The sequence below is a fragment of the Carassius carassius genome, chromosome 47, assembly GCF_963082965.1.
Source record: "Carassius carassius chromosome 47, fCarCar2.1, whole genome shotgun sequence".
Taxonomy (NCBI): domain Eukaryota; kingdom Metazoa; phylum Chordata; class Actinopteri; order Cypriniformes; family Cyprinidae; genus Carassius; species Carassius carassius.
The window spans coordinates 10,368,358-10,392,005 of NC_081801.1; the positions used below are offsets into that span (position 1 = coordinate 10,368,358).

Sequence of the window (23,648 nt, forward strand, 5' to 3'; positions counted from 1 at the left end):
TTATGGTCAAAAAATATAATGGAAGTCAATGGGAACCGAAACTGCTACCAACACTCTTCAAAATATCTTTTGTATTTTCCATAAGAGAGGAAATCATACAGGTTTGTAATGACATGAGGGTGAGTAAATCATAGGTTTTTTGTTGGACTATCCTTTTTTGAAAATATATATTATTAGAAACTTTACAACTAAACAAAATGGCAAAAATATTATGTCTGAGGATCAATAAACTAAAAAAAAGCAACCCGTATAGACATATACACAGCTGTTAAATAAGATTTCTAAAGCATGATCACATGTACAATCACATGGGAGAGAGAGAGAGAGAGAGAGAGATTGTGTGTGTGTGTGTGTGTGTGTGTGTGTGTGTGGGTGTGTGTGTGTGTGTGTGTGTGTGTGTGATAGAGCGCCAGAGAACAGAAGAGAGATGTGAGATTGCATGGACTGTATGCAAATGACTAGCTGCAGGCACACATTACCTAATTTAGAACAATGCAAATTCATCAACAATCTAATGAAGGTAAGAAAAAATGTATATGTGTTCGCACATGTAGTTATGCACAAATTGCAATTGCATGAATTTTTAGTGAATGAGTGACCCCAGTGACACCTCTGCTTGTAGTCTACAGACAAGACAGGGCACTTATGTCTGGAAAATGGAGATGGTACATTACTCCACCTGTTTCTCAGGGCCTTGGCAGGTTCTGTCTTACTGCGGTGCAGGGTTGTTAGAGGTACATGAGCGAGAGCTTCTCACAAGTCACAAGTACTCCAAGAGCTCCAGCAACTCCAGCGCCCATCAAGTTCGTCTGCGAGATGTGGACAGACTTTATTACTGGCACCTATTTTAATTATAATAATTTTAGAATGTATTGATGTATTAATATTAATAAATTATTATATATTTATTATTGCTTTTTATTTCATACAGATATTCTGCAGTGTAGTCCCGGGCTCGTTTCTCATAGTTTGGTCCATAGGTCCCAGTCTGGCAAATACAAATGCACTCCAGAAAGAGCAGGCCGAGCATTTTTTGGGCAGGGGGCACATTTGCAGGAATCAAATTCGATCTGGTACTCTTCCAGCGCACTATGAAGATGCCATCTCTTTGTCAGAGCACAAGAGAAGCCACGCACCAGATTCACTAAAAGCAAAAGCTAGATAAGACATTGACAAATCAATATGAATAAGAATAATCTTACAGTGAATTATTGTACCTATTCATGTCAAGTTCATTTGCAATTCTTTTGAATAAAAGGGTATTTTGTACCCCCAAATGTTTGACAGGTTTCTCTTCCTAACCTCAAAATCTACAGCTCTACCTCCTTGCACCGATGTGATACACTTCTCTGCTGCTTTTATAATTGACCCTGAAGTGGACATGTGCATTTCAAATTGGGTTTATATAACTTAAAACACAAGCCTTATGTAAATTAAAGAGTAAATTTGTGCATCTATTACCTTTATATTGTCAGATTGAGACCATTGTACTGGTCGCCTTGGGACAATTCAAATGACACCAAGCATGACTGTAAATATCACTTGCATTCATGTAGAACATTATATTCTGCTATTGACCATTCTGAGTGAGCTGGGTGAAGGGAAGAATGGATGAGGGGAAACAGTGCATAACATATTATTACAGAAGAAAGTTATTGCCTTTCTTCATGCCAAAAGGTCTCTTTTGCACTTTATCTTAATTTTTCATAATCACTTTGGTCTTTATTTTAAACGTATACATTTCTTAATAACATTTAGAAGGGTTCATTTTAAAGGCAAAAACCTCAATGCCAATAACTGTAGGCAACAATAAAACACAATTATAATAAAAAAAAACTTTATTATCCTTATAAAATGACATAGCTTATATCAGCTGTAACTATGCATACTTTCTAGACACAAAATTAGGAGCAAAAATCATGCTGCAAACTCTCATTTAACCGTGATATGCATTCACACAAAAACCTGTCTTGAATGGATAAATGAAAAATACATCTTTAAAATCATTTGTAATAAATACAATGTTTTATTTACAATTGTTTTTGTATTATATACATAGTGAATTTTATTGTGTTTTATTTGTTTCAAGCTTAGAATGAAATACAATGGCTTTAGTGCAGAGCGCTCTTGTGCCCTTAAAATGACTAATATAATTTTTACAACATTCCCTCTTTATGGAAGACTAAATTAAAAGCATTGCACAGTGACTAAATTTATATAAAAGAAAAAAGAAAAGAAAAAAACAAGAAGCAAGAAGATGAAATACAGCAATCTTATAACTAAACGTGTCCTTTCACTGACAACAAACTCCATGATTATGATAAAGGAAAATCAGCGGCAAATGTCATTTTACTTCATTCTCTTGCTTTTTTGGTACAATCATATGATTTCACAGCACATGTCAAAGAATGAACCACTTGGAAACTAAAAACAGACAATTAATTTTGCTTAAAAACTAAATAGAAGGGGGTTTGATTCTGGATTCTGTCCTCCAACAAGGGATTAAGTAGTTTGACACTGTTCAGGGACAAGTTAATTGATCAATGATCAGAAAAGAAGACTTGAGAGTATTGAAGGTTCAGCCAGACACAAGGCAACAAAGCCTGCATCGCCTCTTCCTCTGCCTCACCAGTGGATAAGGAGTCAGATTTAGCAGACTGCTGTCATCTACACACATGAAATGGCAGCATTACAAAAATAAACACAATTCTAGCTGTGCTCATATTATTGGAAGGTATAAAAACTCTTATTATATCAGAATACATTTCAAAAAGATTTTGAGACGCACCTTGATTTTTCAGTGGCAAAGGCATTGTCTCCCTGAGTTTGCTTAGAAGGTTTCTCATTTCTCGCATATCACTGAGAAAGAAATTTCACAACATAGGATGTCAATTGAGATTACATTAAACAGGATTTATAGTACAAGTCAAGTAATTAAGGAACCCATTAAATTGGTGGACAAGCATTTTATATACATCACAATTTAAAAAAAATTTTAAATGCTTTTTTAAAGAAATCGATTCTGCTCACCAAGGCTGGTTTTACTTGATTAAAAATACAGTAAAAACAGGAGTATTGTGAAGTATTACTAAAATTTTAAGTGTTTTCTATTTTAATATATTTAAAAATAAAAAATTTCCTGTGATGGCAAAGCTGAATTTTCAGTAAACTTCAGTTTTTAGTGTCTCATGATCCTTCAGAAATCATTCCAAGATGCTAATTAGGTACTCAAACATTTCTGATTATTATCAATGTTAAAAATGTGTGCTGCAATATATATGGTGGAAACCACGGGATATATATATGTATTTTTTTTTTCAGGATTTATTGATACATTAGTCTGAAATAAAAATCTGTAACATTCTAAATGCATTTACTGTCACCTTTGATAAATTTAATGCATCCTTGATTAATAATATTCTACATTTTGTTCCCAAAGAATAAATAAATACTGACCCCCAACATTTAAATTGTGTCTTGTTTAGATATTGGGGAAAACACAAAGCTTAATCTGGCCACTCTATCAAGGGAAGCCCCGCCTTCTGAGTAAAAGAGCCAATGGTTAATCTGTAAAGTCATAGCATCACTGCAGCTGCTGTTGCTATAGAAACAGCTTTCTGAGACAAACACTAAGACTTGCCTGAAAAAAAAGCTTTTTTAATGGTATTGTAGTATAAGAAACAACATTTTTGAGACAGTTGTCAGATTTCATTAGTGATTTCAAATTTGAAATTAGTCAACAATTTTGGAGAATTTGATGTTTCCCCATTTAAAGAGACAGGAGCTGCACTTTGCATGCCCTAGAGGCATTTCAAAGATGGCCGATGAGTGAAATTACTCATCTTAAAGGGACTTTGGTAGGTTCATATCCCTATGGAGTAAATTAATTTGAAGAGTACTTCAAAAATTGTGAAAATTTGGAAACTATCTTTGCTAATCTATTCATCCTGTTTGTTTGTTACCGCTCTATATTCTCAATGTCTGTGCACACGACCCAGGAATCCTGTGGAAAATCCACAGGTGACGATGATCGATCATCCAGCATCGGCACATCAGAGCTTTCGTCGATCTTGCAGTCCATGTTTGGCTCTGGACACACATCATTTCCTGAAGCAAGTGAAACAAAACAGGGCAAGATGCTTTTATAAAGTTGTGCGTTTTTTGTGTATGTGTGTGTTTTCTTTTTTCTTTTTCTTTTTTTGCTTACAATAACCAAAACAAAGGAATGCTCAAAAGTGCTGTTTTATGCATTTATTGTGCCATTCCTGCCACCTTCAAACTGTCAGTATTATTTCACCATAGCTGTATGTACTCATGTCTGCTTATGTAAAGAATCTGCTGTCCTCTGCTGGCTGTCATTGACACAACACCTTTCCTATGGAGCTGCAGAACACCCAACAGACACATAGACTTGAGCATCTCTGTAATGTACATCTCCAGGCAGCACTGAAGCTGGATGAACAATCGGCATATTTCTGGGTGGATTTCGCCATCCTCTGGCCTAAGACAAGCATAGAGAGAAAACCACATTAAATTTCATCTTACAGCCATGTTCTCAAAACTACACAGCTTTTCTAACATACATGCTTACCCAGAGATTGCGATGAGGTTTTGATAGGCAGCCTGGGCTACGGCGCATCCTTTAATTCGAGTCTTGTGCATCTGAGCCCTTAAAGAAGGACAGTCGATTGTATTCTCGCCTATGGAGATGACCTGCTCACGATGGAGAGCCACAAGAGTGTTGAACTCCTGAACGGTCTAAAAATTGAGACAAACCTTGCTCAGTCTATTTTTAGAAAATCAATGTTTGTAGATTTAGCTACCGGGCATGTTTTGGAGAATGGTAGGTGGTTTGGTTGGTAGACCATCTTGGACCAGCACCAAACCAGTTACCAGCTGGTCAAGGGTTAGGGCTAGAAGGGATACATCTACTATCAGATTGTCCTACTGGGCATGCGCACATCAATATTGCATCATTTTTGTCACGCTGAACAACAATTAGTTACAGTATTTGCATTATTGTGAGGTTAGGCTTCGGGTTGGGGTAGGAATAGATGTTAATAAAACACAATCTAATAGGTAGCAAGTTTAAGTTATTGTTATTTTCGGACTGTAGCTGTATCCCTTTTAGCTACAAGCCTGATCAAGCTGTCATTTGGAACATGATAGCTGGTTGTTCATTTTGAATTAACTAGAAACCGGTGTTCCAAAACACAACTAGCAGCTTAAACTGGATTTTCCAGCAGGGTAAACACCAGTTTGGCATTCATCATCTAGATGCCACATAGCAACACATGGGGTTGTGGGGAGGAATCAGTCTAAGGGAGGAATGTAATTTCTAAACAGTGGTGCAATATGAAAACACAAATAGCCAATGAGAAACATAATGACAACAACTGCCTTGTAAGGAATTCACAAGTACAGATCCAATAATTAATCATTTCAATACACCACATCCCCAATACGTTGGCATTTAGTATGTGTTAGTATCAATATCGATGGGCTACAGGCTTACTGCAATTATTCGCAAATAGTGTTAACGCTAAAACTGTCAATTTGCATATAATTGACAATAAGTTTAATGTTTAGAAAAGAAAAAAAGAAAAAAAAAGACTTTCCAAAAATAGCATCCGCATTAGAGTGACGGCGGTTGTCCAAAAGCACTCTCACCGTTCTACAGTCATCCATCGCCCGCTGAGCTCTCCGCGTGCTCTCGGTGCTCTCTCGGCGTTCCGGATCCCTCACCGAAGTCTTGCCGATTTGAAAAATGTTGGCTGCGGATCTGGGGCGGTTCTTTCGCCCGTTCGGTGCAGAACACATGCATACGCATCCACGAATAAAACCACCTCAATAAGAAAATGTCTTTAATTCGTCTGTCCTCGATGAGAAGGTGAGGTCGAGCCTTGGATGCCGATTGTTTCGATGATTAGAGCGATGAGAAGGAGCCGAGCGAGCGTCCGCGATGCTTCCTCTGCCTCCCCCCTAACAACAGGCGAGTCACCTTCACCCCTGTCGAGGGCCGAGCGCCGCTGGAACACCACAGCTGCGGTCTTTAAGATCCATGAAACGACGTGTTCGTCGAAGAAACACAATTGCTTAGTGTGAGGAAAAATAAATAGTCATGATTTTATTTGTAAGCGAACACAAACATACTATCACTGCTTGATATTTGTAATGTTGGACAAAGAACTTCACTAAGTCAAAACCCCTTTTTGTGAAACAGTTAAAACACCTTTAAAGACACTAATTAGAAAACAATAGGCTACGTAGTTAGGTTGTCACACAAAAACTTAACATTCTTGGGAATGTTAGTTATTGGTTAAAACCCCCCAAAATAATGTTTTTAAAACGACTGGAATTGGTTCCAAAACTTGATAAATTCCCAAACGGTATTTGGCATTCTAGGCCATTGCCAAAGCTTAACAACTAAATAAATCTCATTCCAGAAGAATGAACTGACACAACAAAATTGTCTCAAACATTTTACTGTGTAGCCTATAACAAGCCATTAAATTCACTGTACAACAGATTGTTCTTAGTGAAAGAACATGTGTTCTAGCATTAGACAAGCATCTAAACACTCCAATAGCAAATGAAAAAGAGTCAGCATATTCAAGTGTACAGACGAACAAAGCTTTATACCCTGAATTATTGCTTTTTCTCTTTTCTACTGCATTATACTGTTTACAGGTCAAATAGACAGATGATATTTAGGTAATTGCTTAACGTGATAGCTATGTATTGCACAAACCCTGTAAGACCTAAAACACACAAATGATTCCCACAGGAAGAAAAACATTTTAATATTTCATCATATTTTAAGGCAACATTGAAATAAAAGTAGATGAGATGTCCACTGTCAACAACATTTTGTCCTGCAACAGCGAAGTGAGATTTAATCCTCCATACATCAGAGGAGGAGGAAGGAGCAGAGGCCACAAAAGATGAGGAACGCCATCACCCATGCAGAGAGTAGATGGAGATGATAACAAAGTCAATGTCAAATGGCCAGCCCCACATGTCCCCCAGATCCAATGCATCCAGCCCAAATGCTCTGTGGGGAAATTGCCAGCGACTGGCAGGTCCTCTGTGTCTCTGAAATCCTGAAATGGCAAAGAACAATTAAATAAATTTGCAACTTGTAATAAAAACTTTATAATGCCTAGTGTCAAATGACAAACCCCAAAAGATGTGGAAATGCTTTGGACATTTGGGCAGGGGCCATTTGGAATAGTTGGTTTTCTGAAAAGTCTTGTGTCTTGACTGATACACTTTTGGGAAGCATGTCTTTGTAGTTTGATTAAGCTCTGAAACAAGAGGTTCATAAGGTAGTTACATAAAGTTCTTCCCAATTATATGATATGACATTTTTAAAAAATCATTTTTATGAGTTTATCTGTTCGACTGACCTTCCTGAAAGAGCACATGGGATATGAGGGTCCTACAGAGTGGACACAGGGTATTATTTGGCCTGTTCTTAGCCAGAGTTCTCAAACCGGGCTCACAGAACACATGACTGCAAGGATGGCACTTGTAAGGGCTGTAATATACGTCTAAACACACGGCACATGTGTATCCCTCCCTCTCTTCATCATCGCTACCCGTTAGGTCCCATGTCATAGCCTGACAGATAGAAGCAATGCATAAAACAATGAAGAACTGAAACACTAGATTTAAAAAAAAAAATACTACAGTAAAATGAAACCTGTTGGAAGAGCCACATGCAGCTGTGAATGGCTTATTCAGATCCTCAGGATTCTTGCAGCAGCCTAATTATGTGGTTTTATGCCTGTTCTGATCCACGGATCTATTATTGCCAGAACTCTTTTTAGTACAATAGAGCTCCTTACTTAACAGCTCACATCAATTTCTTGTTTGTCTAACACCTCACACATTAAAAAACCAGAGCTGTGTAGCATTCAGAACTGAGGAAGCAAACAAGATGCAGAATTGTAATTCAAATGAGGAAGAAAAAAAACATATAGGCCCATTCACCCCAAGGTCCACAACTATATTTTTTCTGTAGCTCAAACTGTAGAGTACACTCTCAGAAATAAAGGTACAGAAAAGACAAAAAAAAAGGTACAAATGCTCGTCGCTGGGGCAGTACCGCCAAGGGGAAAAAAAATTGTACCATATTACTGGGTACAAAGAAGTACCCCTACAGTTTGTGCCTTTTAGGTACAAATATGTACCTTTGAGGGTACAAATAGCTCATCGCTGGGGTGGTACCCCCGAGGTACAGCAATGGTACCCTTGCCATAGGTACAGAGTTGTACCCTTTTATACTGTACCTTTTGAGAGACAATTTGGTACCTTAGCAATACATTTGTACCTTAATCCACTGGTACAAAAATGTACCCCATTAGATGGTACCAATTTGTTCTCGTTAGGGGTACCACCCCAGCGACGATGCCATTGTACCTATAAAGTGGCAAAACTGTCCTTGATAAAAAGAAAAGAATGAGAGCAAAAGAAAGCAATTTTTTGTTTTCCCACAATCAATGATTTAAAAGAAGTTAAACTGTACAAATTAAAATACTTGAAAGAAAATAACGACAACACACCACAATCTTCATTTGCAATAAATTTAATAAACAAAGTTTTTCTCATTTAAACTACTTTAATAGAGAATCACTTTATGAATGCATTACTTACTGCAGTGTAAGAACATAACATAACATAACATAGCATAACCCTTTATATGTACTACTTGATTACCTTCAATAATTTGGATTGAGCTGATCAACAAACGGACAGGGAACTACATCATCACGATGAAAGGTCACGCCGGTGCCAGCAGAAGTTTACAATGCGACCGTGCGCAGGATACTATTATATATATATATATATATATATATATATACATATAGTAAAGGTATTCAGTGAATATGAATAACATTCTGATGAATATGAATAGTAGTTTAAATAGTATTGCCAGCGCTGGCGTGACATTTCAACGTGATGATGTAGTTCCCTGTCCGTTTGTTGATCAGCTCAATCCGAACTATTGAAGGTAAAAAGTCTATAATTTTGTGATTAATTGTTTCGCTAGATAACAACCTCTTCTTCAGCTGTGATCACGTACAGCAAAACGGCATTGATTTGGACTTAAAAACGATGGTAACCAATGAATTTCATTGTTAGAAGAAAAATCCAGAAATGTTTTTATAAAAAAACATAATTATACAAAATATGGATTTTTGTTGTAAAAAGAAGTCCGTCTTACTGGAAAATAGGTTGTGATTCCTGAATTCCATGTTGATCTCAATGCGCTGAGGCAGGGCTCTGTCTATCAAATGAATGCACATAAATGGGACAGCACATAAATAAATGACAGTACAAGCACACCAAAAAAATCATATATAATTTGTAGTTAATGCTACCCATGTGTTATACTCCAAGTCTTGTGAGGGCACAAATTCACTTTGAATGGTGAACAATTTAACTCATGCAGTATCGAGTTTGAGTACCGTTTGTGATTCCTGAATTCCATGTTGATCTCAATGCGCTGAGGCAGGGCTCTGTCTATCAAATGAATGCACATAAATGGGACAGCACATAAATAAATGACAGTACAAGCACACCAAAAAAATCATATATAATTTGTAGTTAATGCTACCCATGTGTTATACTCCAAGTCTTGTGAGGGCACAAATTCACTTTGAATGGTGAACAATTTAACTCATGCAGTATCGAGTTTGAGGACCGTTTATTGAAAAGTTATTTACAAATATATACAAATGAATATATATGAAAATATATAAATATATGAAACAAACATATACATACATACATACATAATATATATATATATATATATATATATATATATATATATATATACGTACGACACATCAACATACGCAGCAAGCAATGCCAAAGACAAGGGTTCAATTTCCAGGGAACGCGTGAACTGATAAAACTGAATGCACACTGAATGCAATGGAAGTCACTTTGTATAAAATCATCTCCCAAATGCTTACATGTAACAATATTTCAAAAGTTTTAATAAGTTTTAATAAGTGATGTCACAGGGGAATGATGTCATTGGAATCAATTTCAGAACATTTATTTTGCCTGATGGACTGATCAGTTATAAAAATGTTAACACAACTGCAGCAATTATAATATACAGAATGTTATTCTTATAATACACAGAATGTTGTAAATAATTGGTATGGATGCTACTATTCTTGATGTGAATGGACCCTTGAAATGAAACTCATATAACATCTTTCAGTGTAACTTTTAATAATATATTTTTAGTGAATTATATATTAATTTTTGTTCATATTTAAGAAGGTTGCAAATAATTATAGAGTTGACATTATGTTTAGAATTGCAATCACACAAACTTTATTGTTTATAATTACTTTTATAAAGTTATCCAAAAACAGAATACTGTTGGACACTGTTTAAAACAATTGGTATACTGTTTTAAAATGTCTAAAGTTTGTGTTAAGAACAATTTATAATTATTTCAGAAGAAAATGCATATCAGGGAATAAAGAGCCATAATTATACAATTATTTTTGTTTTGTCAGAAAACTATTTTTGGACTCTTAAATATGTGTGACTGTTTTGAATGTCTTTGATTGCAATTCAATAAATTCCAAATGAACACCCTGAGGAGGAGCCAAATTGATTTAATTGAATTTAACAAAGCCATTTCCTAAATTCTGAATACTGTCTGGCCTTTCTTGGTAGTTGTTAACTTCACACATAAGAACAAAGCGAGTAAGACTTTGGCACCACTCACGACTTTAAAACATCTCACCAGATATTTTTCCTCCTGCTGTCTTTGCATCCAACGTTCCTTCTTCCTTCTTAGGCTTTTCAGGCGGTTCTTCTCTCTTTTGGAAAGCTTTGGTTCTAGGTCGGGTGAGATGTTTCTTGATGGCTCTTCCATCACTCTAAATCTGACCTCCTCTGGATTCACATCTCTGTCCAGAGAGGCTCTGCTCTGGGAAGCGGAATACACTTGCCATTCCTCTAAGGTCTCCAGATAATCAGACAGCTGTGGTGGCAATTCATAAGGTAAAGAAACATCTGCTCCTCTCCCAACAATCCCAAGAATCTGTGGTTCTTCACTTGACTCAACCTCAAATTCAGTTTCAAGAGAGGCTACATGGGACACAGTACAGGAGAAGTTGAGGGCTGAGGAAGGAGATGAGGATGAGCTTATTGTCTGAGAGAGAGACTCCACCTCATTCTCCTTCCTCACAGGTTGTTCTCTAGTCCTTCCTAGTCTTGTCAAATGAACTGGAGGTTTTAAATCCTGATCAACAAGACTCTTACTGAGACGCACAGCCGTATCATGTCCACAGGAGTATTTGGAGCAATTTACAAAATTAAACCCTCCTAAGCGAGCTCCACAGTACTGAGTTTAATTTCCCCACTGTGTAATTGGCCTGCAAAGAAATGCAGGTTTTATCAGAATATATCACTTCCAGATGTCACCAGCCCAAATTGCATTAATTAAAAAAAATAAAGAAATAAAAAATAAAAACACTGTAACATTACCTGATCAACACTTGCAAAAATCCAATCTGGCAAAGATTCACAAACTGCATGTGGCTGCAGCCTTCCTTACCTGTATTAGTATAAAGCATTGTCACTTAAGAATATTTTACTGATGATTTCCATTCCTTTTACAGAAATGAAGATATTTAACCATTCCCAATTTGTCATATTCTGCATTTACCTTTTAAATACAGATTATTAGTTTTGGATCATAATTTACCCACCTTACGGCACTTTCTGCAGCGAAGGTTTACTGGACCTTCTAATGTCCTGATTGATCTTCTTCGGTCTATTTGAAATGTGCATTAGAAAACCATATTTTATTCTTATATCAATCCTTAGGTAGATAAGTACCACAAACAAAATAATGCATGCATAAATAGTTGATTGTTCTTAAAGTGTAACTAAACCCCTGCTCAGAGCCTGACTCCACCCACTGACAATATTTGAAAAATGCTGAAAAGTGGGCAGATCACAGCGGAGAAAGAGGGGACGAACTGAGGGCGGGGCTGAGCGAGCGCGGCGTGAACATGAGACTCGCCATGACGGATTGATTGACAGCTGCTGTCAGAGACGCTAAAATGGAGAGTGACTGTAATGACGCAAGTAGCTTTGCAACAGAGCGATCATTTGAAGTAGAGGACTTTTCTCCCCCACTTTTACCTGAAGTGGAGGGTGTCGAGGTGTCTGTTCATATCAATTCGAGCCGCTGGCTCAAACTGCGGTCTTAACTCCCGCTCCGCGTCGCTTTTCAGCGCGAGCTGTGTGGAGAAGCCCATTTCCACCTCCATTGCGTTGGAGAAGCAATCCCGTGTAAAACGCAGTTTGCACACTCAAGCTCTAGGCGGGAACTTGCAGTCTTCCTAGCCAAATGCATGCAACCACTGGCGCTTAATTTTAAAGTCTGCTGGTAAACTATGCAGTCCAGCAGTGCAGTCGCAACCAGCAACACACCTCCGTACCATCCTGACCACTGTAGTAAATACAGATCAATCTACGCTAACTTGAAGATCTAAATAACTATATAATTGCTATGCTAAATAGATGCTATATTAGTCTATCCTGGTAGTTACCAATACTCGCAATTGCAGCTCCGGTCCTGACTCACTACAATGATTTTGATGGTTTTATACTGTCAAGGGCAAGGGCGTGGTAGCTCGTACCAAGGGGCGTGGTGAGCTGGAAACTGCTTACGTCACCTGCCACCGCTTACGTCACTTGCCACCGCAACATCCAATAGGAAAAATCAACTGCAGTAGCCACCGTTCAACCTGAAGAGGGCAGCACTCACACGTTTTTACACCATATATTGTAGAATTAAAACACTTTATACTCAAATGTCAAAAAAGTTACCCAAATCAATGAACAGCACTAATAAAGCCCCATTCTTATAGATCATTAACTAAAAAAAGTTGGTTTAGGGTTTAGTTACTCTGTAAGTAGTGTCATTTGTCATCTTTGTATGTCTTCTTTATCTGTCTTTTTTTTTTTTTGCAAATTACCAAACTTTATTTTTGATAATAAAAAAGGCCAGTAAAAACTCTTGCAACAAATATCAAAATTAGCACAACACAACAACATTCGCTGTATTTACTATTTAACCTCGCACTGAATTTCACGTCAAGTTTGTACGCAGATTTAAACAGTTAAGTTTTTTAATGAAAAAATAATAATATTCAGTGATAGTTTCTGTACTGACTGGTGTTGTTCCAAACATTATGATGTAACGTTACATTAAATACTCCCTGTTTGTCTCAGTAAATCTGTTTTACGTATGTACCAAAAATATACTATACTACTAAACAGGTAGCCATTTCCTTCGACCCGATTTCTAAAGAGCACCTCAAGTTGTTTGGCTAAAAGGCTAACAACAACACACTGCTAGCTCTGTACTTCTTTTACTGCTCGAGGTACAGTTCCCTTCACAGCGGATTGAGCGGAAGCCGCAGAGGGACAAAAAGTATTGGAACAGGCGTAAATACTGTGAGTGGTGCACAATATATTTATTTAATTAATAAAGTAACTCATTCATTTATTCAATCAATCAAGATTTTTTAAACTTCTAAACCTGTGGTATATTTGTGGTGTAAAAATATAATTAAGTCAGTAATGACAGTGTTTTGACGATGAAATGCAGCGATCTGTTGCTTCTTCAGGCGACTGCGACTTCGCATATTTAGCCCAATATAAACTTTTATTTTTCATTTCATTTCATTTATTTATTTTTTAATTTTTGGCTATTGAAATGTTTTGAATACGCTTTAAGCCTATAATTCGCACACTTGGTATGGGGACAGACAGTATAAACTGGGGTCTGGATGAAGAAGAGGCGATTGGGCCAAACCTTCAGTTTTCTCAGCAGCAGACGCGCTACAGCAGGTGACAGCAGCAGCAGCAACAGAATTTTCAGCTCGACTGGTGTCGCTGACTGCGGTGCCGAACGGGCTATACACCTGAAGAAAAAGTTGATTTCTAAAGAAAAAGTTAAATCCTTTGGAAATACAGGGAATTGGACCCCATCCTGGCAGTTTTTGTTTATGTCATTACCTGTTGGAAATGCTCCAAAATGTTGTTGTTACAAATCCGATGATGATGATGATGGATGGACCTACCTGGAAGACATTCTGGTGAAACGAGTGTGCATATTCTATGCCAGCCCACCCGGTACACCTGCGTAACTGACGTCTGGAGTCACTGCTGATATAAACAGAGCCGCGTCGTCACAAGTAGTCAGTAACAATGTTGATGGCTGGCATCGCTTTCAAGTGTATGAGCCCCTCTGAAAGGAGTAGTGCTGTTTAATGGGGTTTTGCTAATTTTACGTTCTAGGACATGGAAGAATACATCGACACGTCTTTATTCTTTCAGAACGACAGTGGTTTAGATCACCAAATCGACAATGTGACTTTACTGGTGAAAGTTCCGCTAAATTATCAGATCTCCACGTCTTTGTTGATCGGGGCGCTTATTCTGTGTTCCATATTTGGAAACGCCTGTGTTGTGTCGGCTATTGCTTTGGAAAGATCCCTGCAGAATGTTGCAAACTACCTGATCGGATCACTTGCTGTGACGGACCTCATGGTGTCGGTGCTTGTGTTGCCAATGGCAGCTCTTTACCAAGTTTTAGACAAGTGGACACTTGGACAGGTAACTTGTGATATTTTTATTTCCTTAGACATTTTATGTTGCACATCTTCAATTCTGCACCTGTGCGCTATAGCTTTGGATAGATACTGGGCGATCACCGACCCAATAGACTATATGAAGAAAAGGACATTAAAACGTGCCGCTCTTTTAATCACCGTTACCTGGTTTGTCGGCTTTTCGATATCAATTCCACCCATGTTGATCATGAAATCTCAACCCAAGAGCAAAGCAGAAGACATGGCCAATCCCGAAGCTTGCATGATCAGCCACGACCCATGGTACACTATTTATTCCACCTTCTGCGCATTTTACATCCCTCTGATTCTCATGCTGGTCTTGTACGGACGCATATTCAAAGCGGCAAGATTTCGCATTCGCAAAACCGTTCGAAAACCTGAGAAAAAGAGGGTGAAGTGTTTGACTGTGTCACCTGCGCTTTTTAAGCGAGCCAACGGAGAGCTGGGCAAAAACTGGAAAAGCGCAGTCGAACCCAAGCCCGCCGCGTGCGTAAACGGCGCGGTTAAGCACGCGAAGGACGGCGAGTCTCTGGAGATCATCGAGGTTCACAGCAAGTCCAAAAACAACTTGCCTCTGCCCAACACGCCAAACTCTGTACCTCTGTTCGAGAACAAACACGAGAAGAACACCGAGGCGAAGAGGAAGCTCGCCTTGGCGCGCGAGCGCAAGACAGTGAAGACTCTGGGCATTATAATGGGCACTTTCATTGTGTGTTGGCTGCCATTCTTCATTAAAGCGCTCGTGCTGCCTTTTTGTCCGTCTTGTGATATGCCTTTGTGGCTCATCGACGTCATTAATTGGCTCGGGTATTCAAACTCGCTTTTGAATCCCATCATTTACGCGTACTTCAATAAAGACTTTCAGAGCGCGTTCAAGAAAATCATTAAATGCCATTTTTGCAGACCATAAACATACTGTCTTTTCAGTTTTAAATGTCAGAAACACGAGTTTAAACAGTACTGATTGCTCAGAAAAACAATATGATGTATTTTAACAGCACAGGAAACATAGGACCACTAAACATATGATTGCTTTTATTTATCAGATGTATGCGATATCAGGTAACGTAATGTGTATTGAAAACAAAGATCATGTCCATGATGTAAAAATAAAAAGTCCCACTGTATGTTTACCTCCTGTCCTTGTCCTTCTATTTTTGTATGTATTGTTTAAATAATCAGATGCACAGACCAAAACTGATAGCCTAAATACTGTATATGAATGAGATCACACTGTACAAGTCACAAAGAAAAATAATTGACGTAAATAATTAAAAATAAATAATTGTTTGAGGAATATTATATTTTACTGCTGTCTAACACATTAAATAATAGCAAGAAAATAAAATTCTATGTACCTTTTTATGAATCGTCACCTTAAACTTTACGCCTGTGAAGATATTAACACTTTCATAAGACTGACTTGGTTGGAAGGAGGCATATGCATATCCATTATATAAGTATCAGTATATACATTATGTATGTTATACTGTAAATGTAAACATATTTATTTTTTTCATATTATGTCTGATGTTACATGACCACATTTAATATTTCACAGATCAATAATCAGATGCCCTTTGCTCACATGACGTTATTCAAAGTGCATCATCAATATTTGCCACTTGAACAATAATATAAATATGGCAGCTTTTAATTTCTCAAGAGACAGCTATATATTTATAGATGCGTCAGTCTTAGTCCATCATTTAAATCCTTATACTTTTCCTCTTTGCCAAGAACTGTAAAACCCATTAATCCTGACTTGTGCTTTCGTCCCGTGTGGAAAGCCTATGTGAAACAATGGATACAAAGCAGCAATGGAGAGGCCAAAAGATCCTCTTAACAAATCCCTTCATATAAGAATGTTTTCAAAACAAAATGCTCCACCGCACATATCCCTTCATTTCTGCGGTGATAGAAATCTAGAGGCTTTTACATGATCAGGAATGTGCCAGTGCAAATTGTTTCAATGAATTATATTAACAGGTCCCCAGCTGGCACTGTTTATGTCAACTGATGAATTCTTGTTGAAACAAAATCGTCTGTGCCATCAAGTGCTGAAAAGGAAAATGTGAAAAGTCAATAAAACAAGCAACTGTGTTACATTATGACTTGAGCATTCAAACTCCAATTCTTTTGTCAACAAATCTATGGAATAATAATAATCTATATCTATATCTATATCTGTCTATCTATATTTATATATATATATATATAAATATATATATTATTTATTTATTTTTATTTATTTTTTTTCTACTGCTAGGATCGTATGGTCTCAAAAGTTGCTACAGCAGCTGCCATCAAGAGTTGTGTTTGAATCACTAAAAGCCACTCAACAGAGCAGACACAGTGATGCTGGTCACCATAGTGACTCTCAGATGTTTCAAACTCTGGGTCTGAGGTGCAATTAACTGATCAAAGGCCTAGGATAATAGACAGAGCCCACGTGCACACCCACAGCTGGCATGATTTAGCAACCTGAGGATCCACAGCTATTTATTGACAATGATAAATCTCCAGAACCCTGCTGAGAAATCACTGCAGATCACTCAACAAACATGTCCATAGATGTCTATTTTGGGTTACAGCTCTGCAAGAAATGCTTGAGAGCTTACTAACAGATGTACTGTAGAGACAGTTTAGAAACTGATTAACAAATAAACTTTTTCATCCTTTCAAGCTCCGAAAGAGGCAAAAAAGCACCAGAAATAGTTTTGTAGTCCCCAGCGCTGTATTCCAAATCTTCAAAATCCATTCAGTTGTTTAGTGTGAGGAAATATAAAAATTTAAGTTGATATCCAGGTTTTACTGAGTTTCATAAACTGAGTTGGTTATTAAGTTTGAGGTCTATAAATTCTGAATATTTCTCAGTTTTTCAACCAAGAATAATCAGAGGCAGATGCACTGTCATAAAAAGAGATTCTGGAAAGTCCAATGTAATCCAGCAAGCTGAGTGCTGATTCTCGTGTGGCTGTCTTCACAGCGGACAAGAGACAAAGGTTTAAACTCAAGAACTCAGATCAGCCATACATAATTCACAGGGGAATTGGTACATCCAAAAAAAACCTGCTTGGGTCTTGTGCACACTAGAAACAATTGTCAAATAGACTTAAAATAAAACAACACAAAATGTGGTTCTGTTGTTCACAATTAGAGCTGGAGTGTATGTCAATGAAAGCCTTCCCAGAGGTGCCAGGTGCTAGTATTCCAGCTTCAGTTAAAGGGCATATGAAAGGTAAGATTTTTTTAGCACTTCATACAAAATCAGCACAGAAGACACATATTATAAGAAAGTGACGGGCAGTATACCATAAAATTGAAATTTATTGTCCATGCTATTTTATGCTTGGGCCTTTTGCTATTTTTAATCAAAGTTGACAGCATGCAGGAAATGAAAGCAAGGGAAAGTAGGATCAGTATGTGTTACTAGAATCAAAGTAATGTACTGCTGTATAGGAGCCACTTGTGTGTGTGTGTGTGTGTGTGTGTGTGTGAGAGAGAGAGAGAGAGTCTGAAACATTAACTACGTACATGGCTATGGCTCCAAAAATGCAGTATATTTTCACCACTGAAAAAAATATATACTGTTCATTTTATACATTCTCTTCTCCTGTAAAACTTTTGTTTCCTGTAATAAAAGTTTTACACAGTCAGGTACAAATCACAGACATGGAGCTTTGTGTAAAATACAAAGACACTCACATACACACATGCAATCATGCACATTTACAATCTTTGCAGGGATGGAATTGATTCTAGCTTGTTTCCTAAATAAGAATTACCTCACTATTTACAAACCAGAACAACAAAAATTCGACAGACAGTTGCATGTGTTATTAGCCATATTTCAGTGTTGAAAAATATATTGCTTTTTTACACAAATACTTCAAGTGACAAATTTCTTTTTGCTTAATAAAATGTTATGTAATATATATATTAAAGGACAACTCTCTTTCATCATATACACAAGCAGACCTGCAGCGATTAAATGGGAAGAATAGAGCTTGTACATCTGAGCAGCAAGTGCTTTGAGCATTGATTCATTAAACTGTGACTGAATAATTCAGCTTTGAGTAGCATACAACTGATTTAAATACATCGAATATTATAATATCAGTGTTCTACAACCCGAATTCCGGAAAAGTTGGGACGTTTTTTAAATTTTAATAAAATGAAAACTAAAAGACTTTCAAATCACATGAGCCAATATTTTATTCACAATAGAACATAGATAACATAGCAAATGTTTAAACTGAGAAAGTTTACAATTTTATACACAAAATGAGCTCATTTCAATTTTGATTTCTGCTACAGGTCTCAAAATAGAATCAGAATCAGATCAGAATCAGAATGTTTTATTGTCATTATGCTCACACATAACGAAATTTTGTGTGAGACTCTCGGCTTAAAACAGTTATCATACAAAAAATGACACAGCAATTATATAAACACAAGCAATATATAAATATAAAATAGAAATAAATACCTCAAGTAAACACCGGACACCAGAATACATTCAATAGCAGCAGAGTAAATATATATACTAGAGTATTAAAATCAAGTAGATTAAAAACATAGTGCAGCAATGCAAAACAATCAGAGTTTTTGTATTCAAGTAAGTATTTTGCATCAGTAGGAGTAGGGTGCATGTGAGCGAGTAAGTGTGTGGCTATATAGGGAGGTTGCATGTGTGTTTGACTGCGAGGGAATGGAGGGGGGTGATAGCTTTCACAGCTCTGGGGAAAAAGCTGTTTTTGAGTCTGGTTGTGGTGGTCTTGATGTTTCTGTACCGCCTTCCTGAAGGAAGCGGTACAAACAGTCCATTTCCCGGGTGGATGGGGTCGGCCACGATGCGGCTGGCCTTCTTCCTGATTCGGACAGCATATATCGTGTCCAGGTCTTGGAGATGGCAGCCCACAATCCTCTGAGCAGTTCTCACCACCCGTGCCAAGTCCTTCCTTTCCTTTGCAGTGCAGCTGCCATACCACACCGTTGCATTTAAGCAAAGTATGCTTTCTATTGTAGCACTGTAGAAGTTCTTGAGCAGCTGAGAGGAGAGTCCAGTACGTTTTAACTTCCTGAGGAAGAAAAGACGTTGTTGCGCCTTCTTCACCAGGTGTGATGTGTTGACAGACCAGGACAGGTCAGATGAAATATGGACGCCCAGGAACTTAATACTATCCACACGCTCCACTTCATCCCCCCGTATGCAAAGAGGAGCGTGCTTCGTCTTCCTGGACCTCCTGAAGTCCACTATGACCTCCTTGGTCTTGTTGGTGTTCAAAATAAGATTATTTGTTGAACACCAATGTATCAGGTGCTGGATCTCCTCTCTGTATTGAGTCTCATCATTGTCAGATATGAGACCCACCACGGTGGTGTCGTCTGCAAACTTCACGAGCGTGTTTGTGGAATGAATAGCAGAACAGTCATGAGTAAAGAGGCTGAAGAGGACCGGGCTGAGCACACAGCCCTGCGGTGTTCCAGTGTTCAGGATCAGGGTGGAAGATGTATAGTTCCCTATCCTCACCAACTGTGGACGATTTGTGAGAAAGTCCCTGATCCAGGAACACAGTGAAACTGATAGTCCCAGGTTGTGGAGCTTCAGCACCAGCTTATCCGGGAGAACAGTGTTAAAAGCTGAGCTGAAGTCCACGAATAGCATCCTAACATAAGTGTTGGGGTGCTGCAGGTGTGTCATGGCTATATGGAGTGCTAGCGAGACAGCATCCTCCGTAGAGCGGTTCTTCCTGTAAGCGAACTGAAGGCTGTCAAGTCCAACAGGGATAGCATCTCTGATGTAATTAAGGAGGATCCTCTCAAAACACTTCATAATTACCGGGGTTAGGGCAACTGGACGATAATCATTGAGGCATGTGGCGACTGATTTTTTGGGTACAGGCACAATGATAGAGGTTTTGAGGCAAACAGGGACCATAGAAAGCTGCAGGGACAGGTTGAAAATGTCCAGGAAAACTCCTGCCAGCTGGTCAGCACATGATTTCAGAGCCCAACCCGACACCTTATCGGGTCCTGCAGCCTTGTTGATATTGATGTTCTTTAGGGTAGAACACACTTGGTGCCGCTGCAGGACTAGGGGCTGGTGCTGCTCCTCTAGTTGGGGGAAGTGTACAGTCTCTCTGCTGCTCACTGAGTCAAAGCGTGCAAAGAAGCTGTTCAGGGTATCTGGCAGAGTGGGGTCATGGATGACCTGCCGGTCACTGTGCTTATAGTCCGTAATGGTCCTTATACCTCTCCACATATTACGTGGATTGTTGTTGTTGAAATGCTCCTCAATGCGCTGTTTATATCTGAGTTTTGCTAATTGGATACCCTTTTTCAGTTCTTTCCGGGCCCTACTGTAAGCCAGCTTGTCTCCTGACCCGTAAGCTGCTTCCCGGGCTTTAAGCAGGTGCCACACTGTGCCGTCCATCCATGGCTTCTGGTTGGGAAAAACCATAATGGTCTTTGTGGGCAGGACAACATCAGTGCAGTAATGAACATAGGACAGAACAGCAGAAGTATATTCCTCAAGATTAGCGCCCTGTTTGAACACATCCCAGTCTGTATGCTCGAAACAGTCTTGTAGTGCTGAGGAGGCCTCCTCAGTCCAGATCTGCACAGTTCTAGTAGTGGGTTTAGTCCTGCAGATCAGAGGTTTATAAGCCGGGATCAGCTTCACTGTGATGTGATCTGACATGCCCAGGTGTGGAGCTGCATGAGCTTTGTATGCTCCCGGAATGTTACAATAAACCTGATCCAGTGTATTATTTTCTCTGGTTGGAAAGTCAACGAATCTGTAAAATTTGGGAAGCACTGATTTCAGTTCTACATGGTTAAAGTCCCCAGCTACAATCACAGCTGCCTCTGGATTAACGTTCATCTGCGTGCTAATCAGACAGTACAGCTCCTCCAGTGCTAATTTAGCATTAGCCCTCGGTGGTAAATAAACTGCTATGATTATAACAGAGCCAAGTTCTCTGACCAGTTTGAACGGTCTGCACTTCACTGCCATATATTCCAGATCAGGGGAGCAGAATGTTCCAATAAGACTAGTAGCAGTACACCACAAGTTATTAATGTAAAGCACCAAACCTCCGCCTTTGTTTTTGCCCGAAGCTGCGGTCCTGTCGGCTCGGAACAGAGAACGCCCCGCTAGCTCTACCGCAGCATCGGGTATGTTGTTATCCAGCCAGGTCTCGGTGACGATCGCCACACAGCTGTCCATCCTCCCCGAAGCGAACCTCAAGCGGATCTCGTCCAACTTGTTGGTGAGAGACCTGGCATTCGCGAGGAGAAGGCTGGGCAACGCCGGTCTGTGTGGATTAGCATATAGCCTAGCACGCAGACCGCTCCGCTTACCCCGCTTTAGTTGGGACGAGGCATGTTTACCATGGTGTAGCATCTCCTTTTCTTTTCAAAACAGTTTGAAGACGTCTGGGCATTGAGGCTATGAGTTGCTGGAGTTTTGCTGTTGCAATTTGGTCCCATTCTTGCCTTATATAGATTTCCAGCTGCTGAAGAGTTCGTGGTCGTCTTTGACGTATTTTTCGTTTAATGATGCGCCAAATGTTCTCTATAGGTGAAAGATCTGGACTGCAGGCAGGCCAGGTTAGCACCCGGACTCTTCTACGACGAAGCCATGCTGTTGTTATAGCTGCAGTATGTGGTTTTGCATTGTCCTGCTGAAATAAACAAGGCCTTCCCTGAAATAGACGTTGTTTGGAGGGAAGCATATGTTGCTCTAAAACCTTTATATACCTTTCAGCATTCACAGAGCCTTCCAAAACATGCAAGCTGCCCATACCGTATGCACTTATGCACCCCCATACCATCAGAGATGCTGGCTTTTGAACTGAACGCTGATAACATGCTGGAAGGTCTCCCTCCTCTTTAGCCCGGAGGACACGGCGTCCGTGATTTCCAACAAGAATGTCAAATTTGGACTCGTCTGACCATAAAACACTATTCCACTTTGAAATAGTCCATTTTAAATGAGCCTTGGCCCACAGGACACGACGGCGCTTCTGGACCATGTTCACATATGGCTTCCTTTTTGCATGATAGAGCTTTAGTTGGCATCTGCTGATGGCACGGCGGATTGTGTTTACCGACAGTGGTTTCTGAAAGTATTCCTGGGCCCATTTAGTAATGTCATTGACACAATCATGCCGATGAGTGATGCAGTGTCGTCTGAGAGCCCGAAGACCACGGGCATCCAATAAAGGTCTCCGGCCTTGTCCCTTACGTACAGAGATTTCTCCAGTTTCTCTGAATCTTTTGATGATGTTATGCACTGTAGATGATGAGATTTGCAAAGCCTTTGCAATTTGACGTTGAGGAACATTGTTTTTAAAGTTTTCCACAATTTTTTTATGCAGTCTTTCACAGATTGGAGAGCCTCTGCCCATCTTTACTTCTGAGAGACTCTGATTCTCTAAGACAAAGCTTTTATAGCTAATCATGTTACAGACCTGATATCAATTAACTTAATTAATCACTAGATGTTCTCCCAGCTGAATCTTTTCAAAACTGCTTGTTTTTTTAGCCATTTGTTGCCCCCGTGCCAACTTTTTTGAGACCTGTAGCAGGCATTAAATTTAAATGAGCTAATTAAGTGGATAAAAGTGTAAAATTTCTCAGTTTAAACATTTGCTACGTTATCTATGTTCTATTGTGAATAAAATATTGGCTCATGTGATTTGAAATTCCTTTAGTTTTCATTTTATTAAAATTTAAAAAACGTCCCAACTTTTCCGGAATTCGGTTTGTAGTAGTATACTTGTAAGTGTACGGTTTCAATACTCCTTGGGACTAAATTGACCCACTTTCTAGTATATAAAAGTGTACACTTTTAGTATAACAGTAGCAAACTTTGAGTACACTACTAGTTTACCTCTATGTTTGTAGTTCGTACTGCAATTATAGTAAAAGTGAACTTATAGGTTTACT

General features: G+C 38.8%; 2 protein-coding genes and 1 pseudogene across 2 annotated transcripts; 1 reads left to right on the forward strand and 2 right to left on the reverse strand.

The window, feature by feature from the left end:
- Window positions 1–2,529: 2,529 nt before the first annotated feature.
- rgs7bpb (regulator of G protein signaling 7 binding protein b) lies at window positions 2,530–6,185 on the reverse strand. The gene is made up of 6 exons (XM_059542506.1): window positions 5,671–6,185; window positions 4,592–4,758; window positions 4,371–4,501; window positions 3,963–4,107; window positions 2,789–2,859; window positions 2,530–2,667 (listed from the first exon to the last, which is right to left on the reverse strand). The coding sequence occupies exons 1-6, from the start codon at window positions 5,818–5,820 to the stop codon at window positions 2,579–2,581; spliced, it is 753 nt and encodes a 250-aa protein (XP_059398489.1). The 5' UTR covers window positions 5,821–6,185; the 3' UTR covers window positions 2,530–2,578.
- An 815-nt stretch (window positions 6,186–7,000) lies between these two features.
- On the reverse strand, window positions 7,001–14,149 carry LOC132130298 (E3 ubiquitin-protein ligase RNF180-like; annotated as a pseudogene).
- On the forward strand, window positions 14,136–15,914 carry LOC132130703 (5-hydroxytryptamine receptor 1A-beta-like). Its single transcript, XM_059542496.1, has one exon. The coding sequence runs from the start codon at window positions 14,359–14,361 to the stop codon at window positions 15,598–15,600; it is 1,242 nt and encodes a 413-aa protein (XP_059398479.1). The 5' UTR covers window positions 14,136–14,358; the 3' UTR covers window positions 15,601–15,914.
- Window positions 15,915–23,648: the final 7,734 nt, after the last annotated feature.

Excerpts from the sequence above, each read along its gene's own strand:
- LOC132130703 (XM_059542496.1), top strand. The coding sequence starts at position 14,359 with ATGGAAGAATACATCGACACGTCTTTATTCTTTCAGAACGACAGTGGT.
- rgs7bpb (XM_059542506.1), bottom strand. The coding sequence starts at position 5,820 with ATGTGTTCTGCACCGAACGGGCGAAAGAACCGCCCCAGATCCGCAGCC. Across the intron at positions 4,759-5,670 it reads CGATGGATGACTGTAGAACG|ACCGTTCAGGAGTTCAACAC; the intron begins GTGAGAGTGCTT and ends CTCAATTTTTAG. Across the intron at positions 2,860-3,962 it reads GACATTGAGAATATAGAGCG|TGATATGCGAGAAATGAGAA; the intron begins GTAACAAACAAA and ends TTTCTTTCTCAG.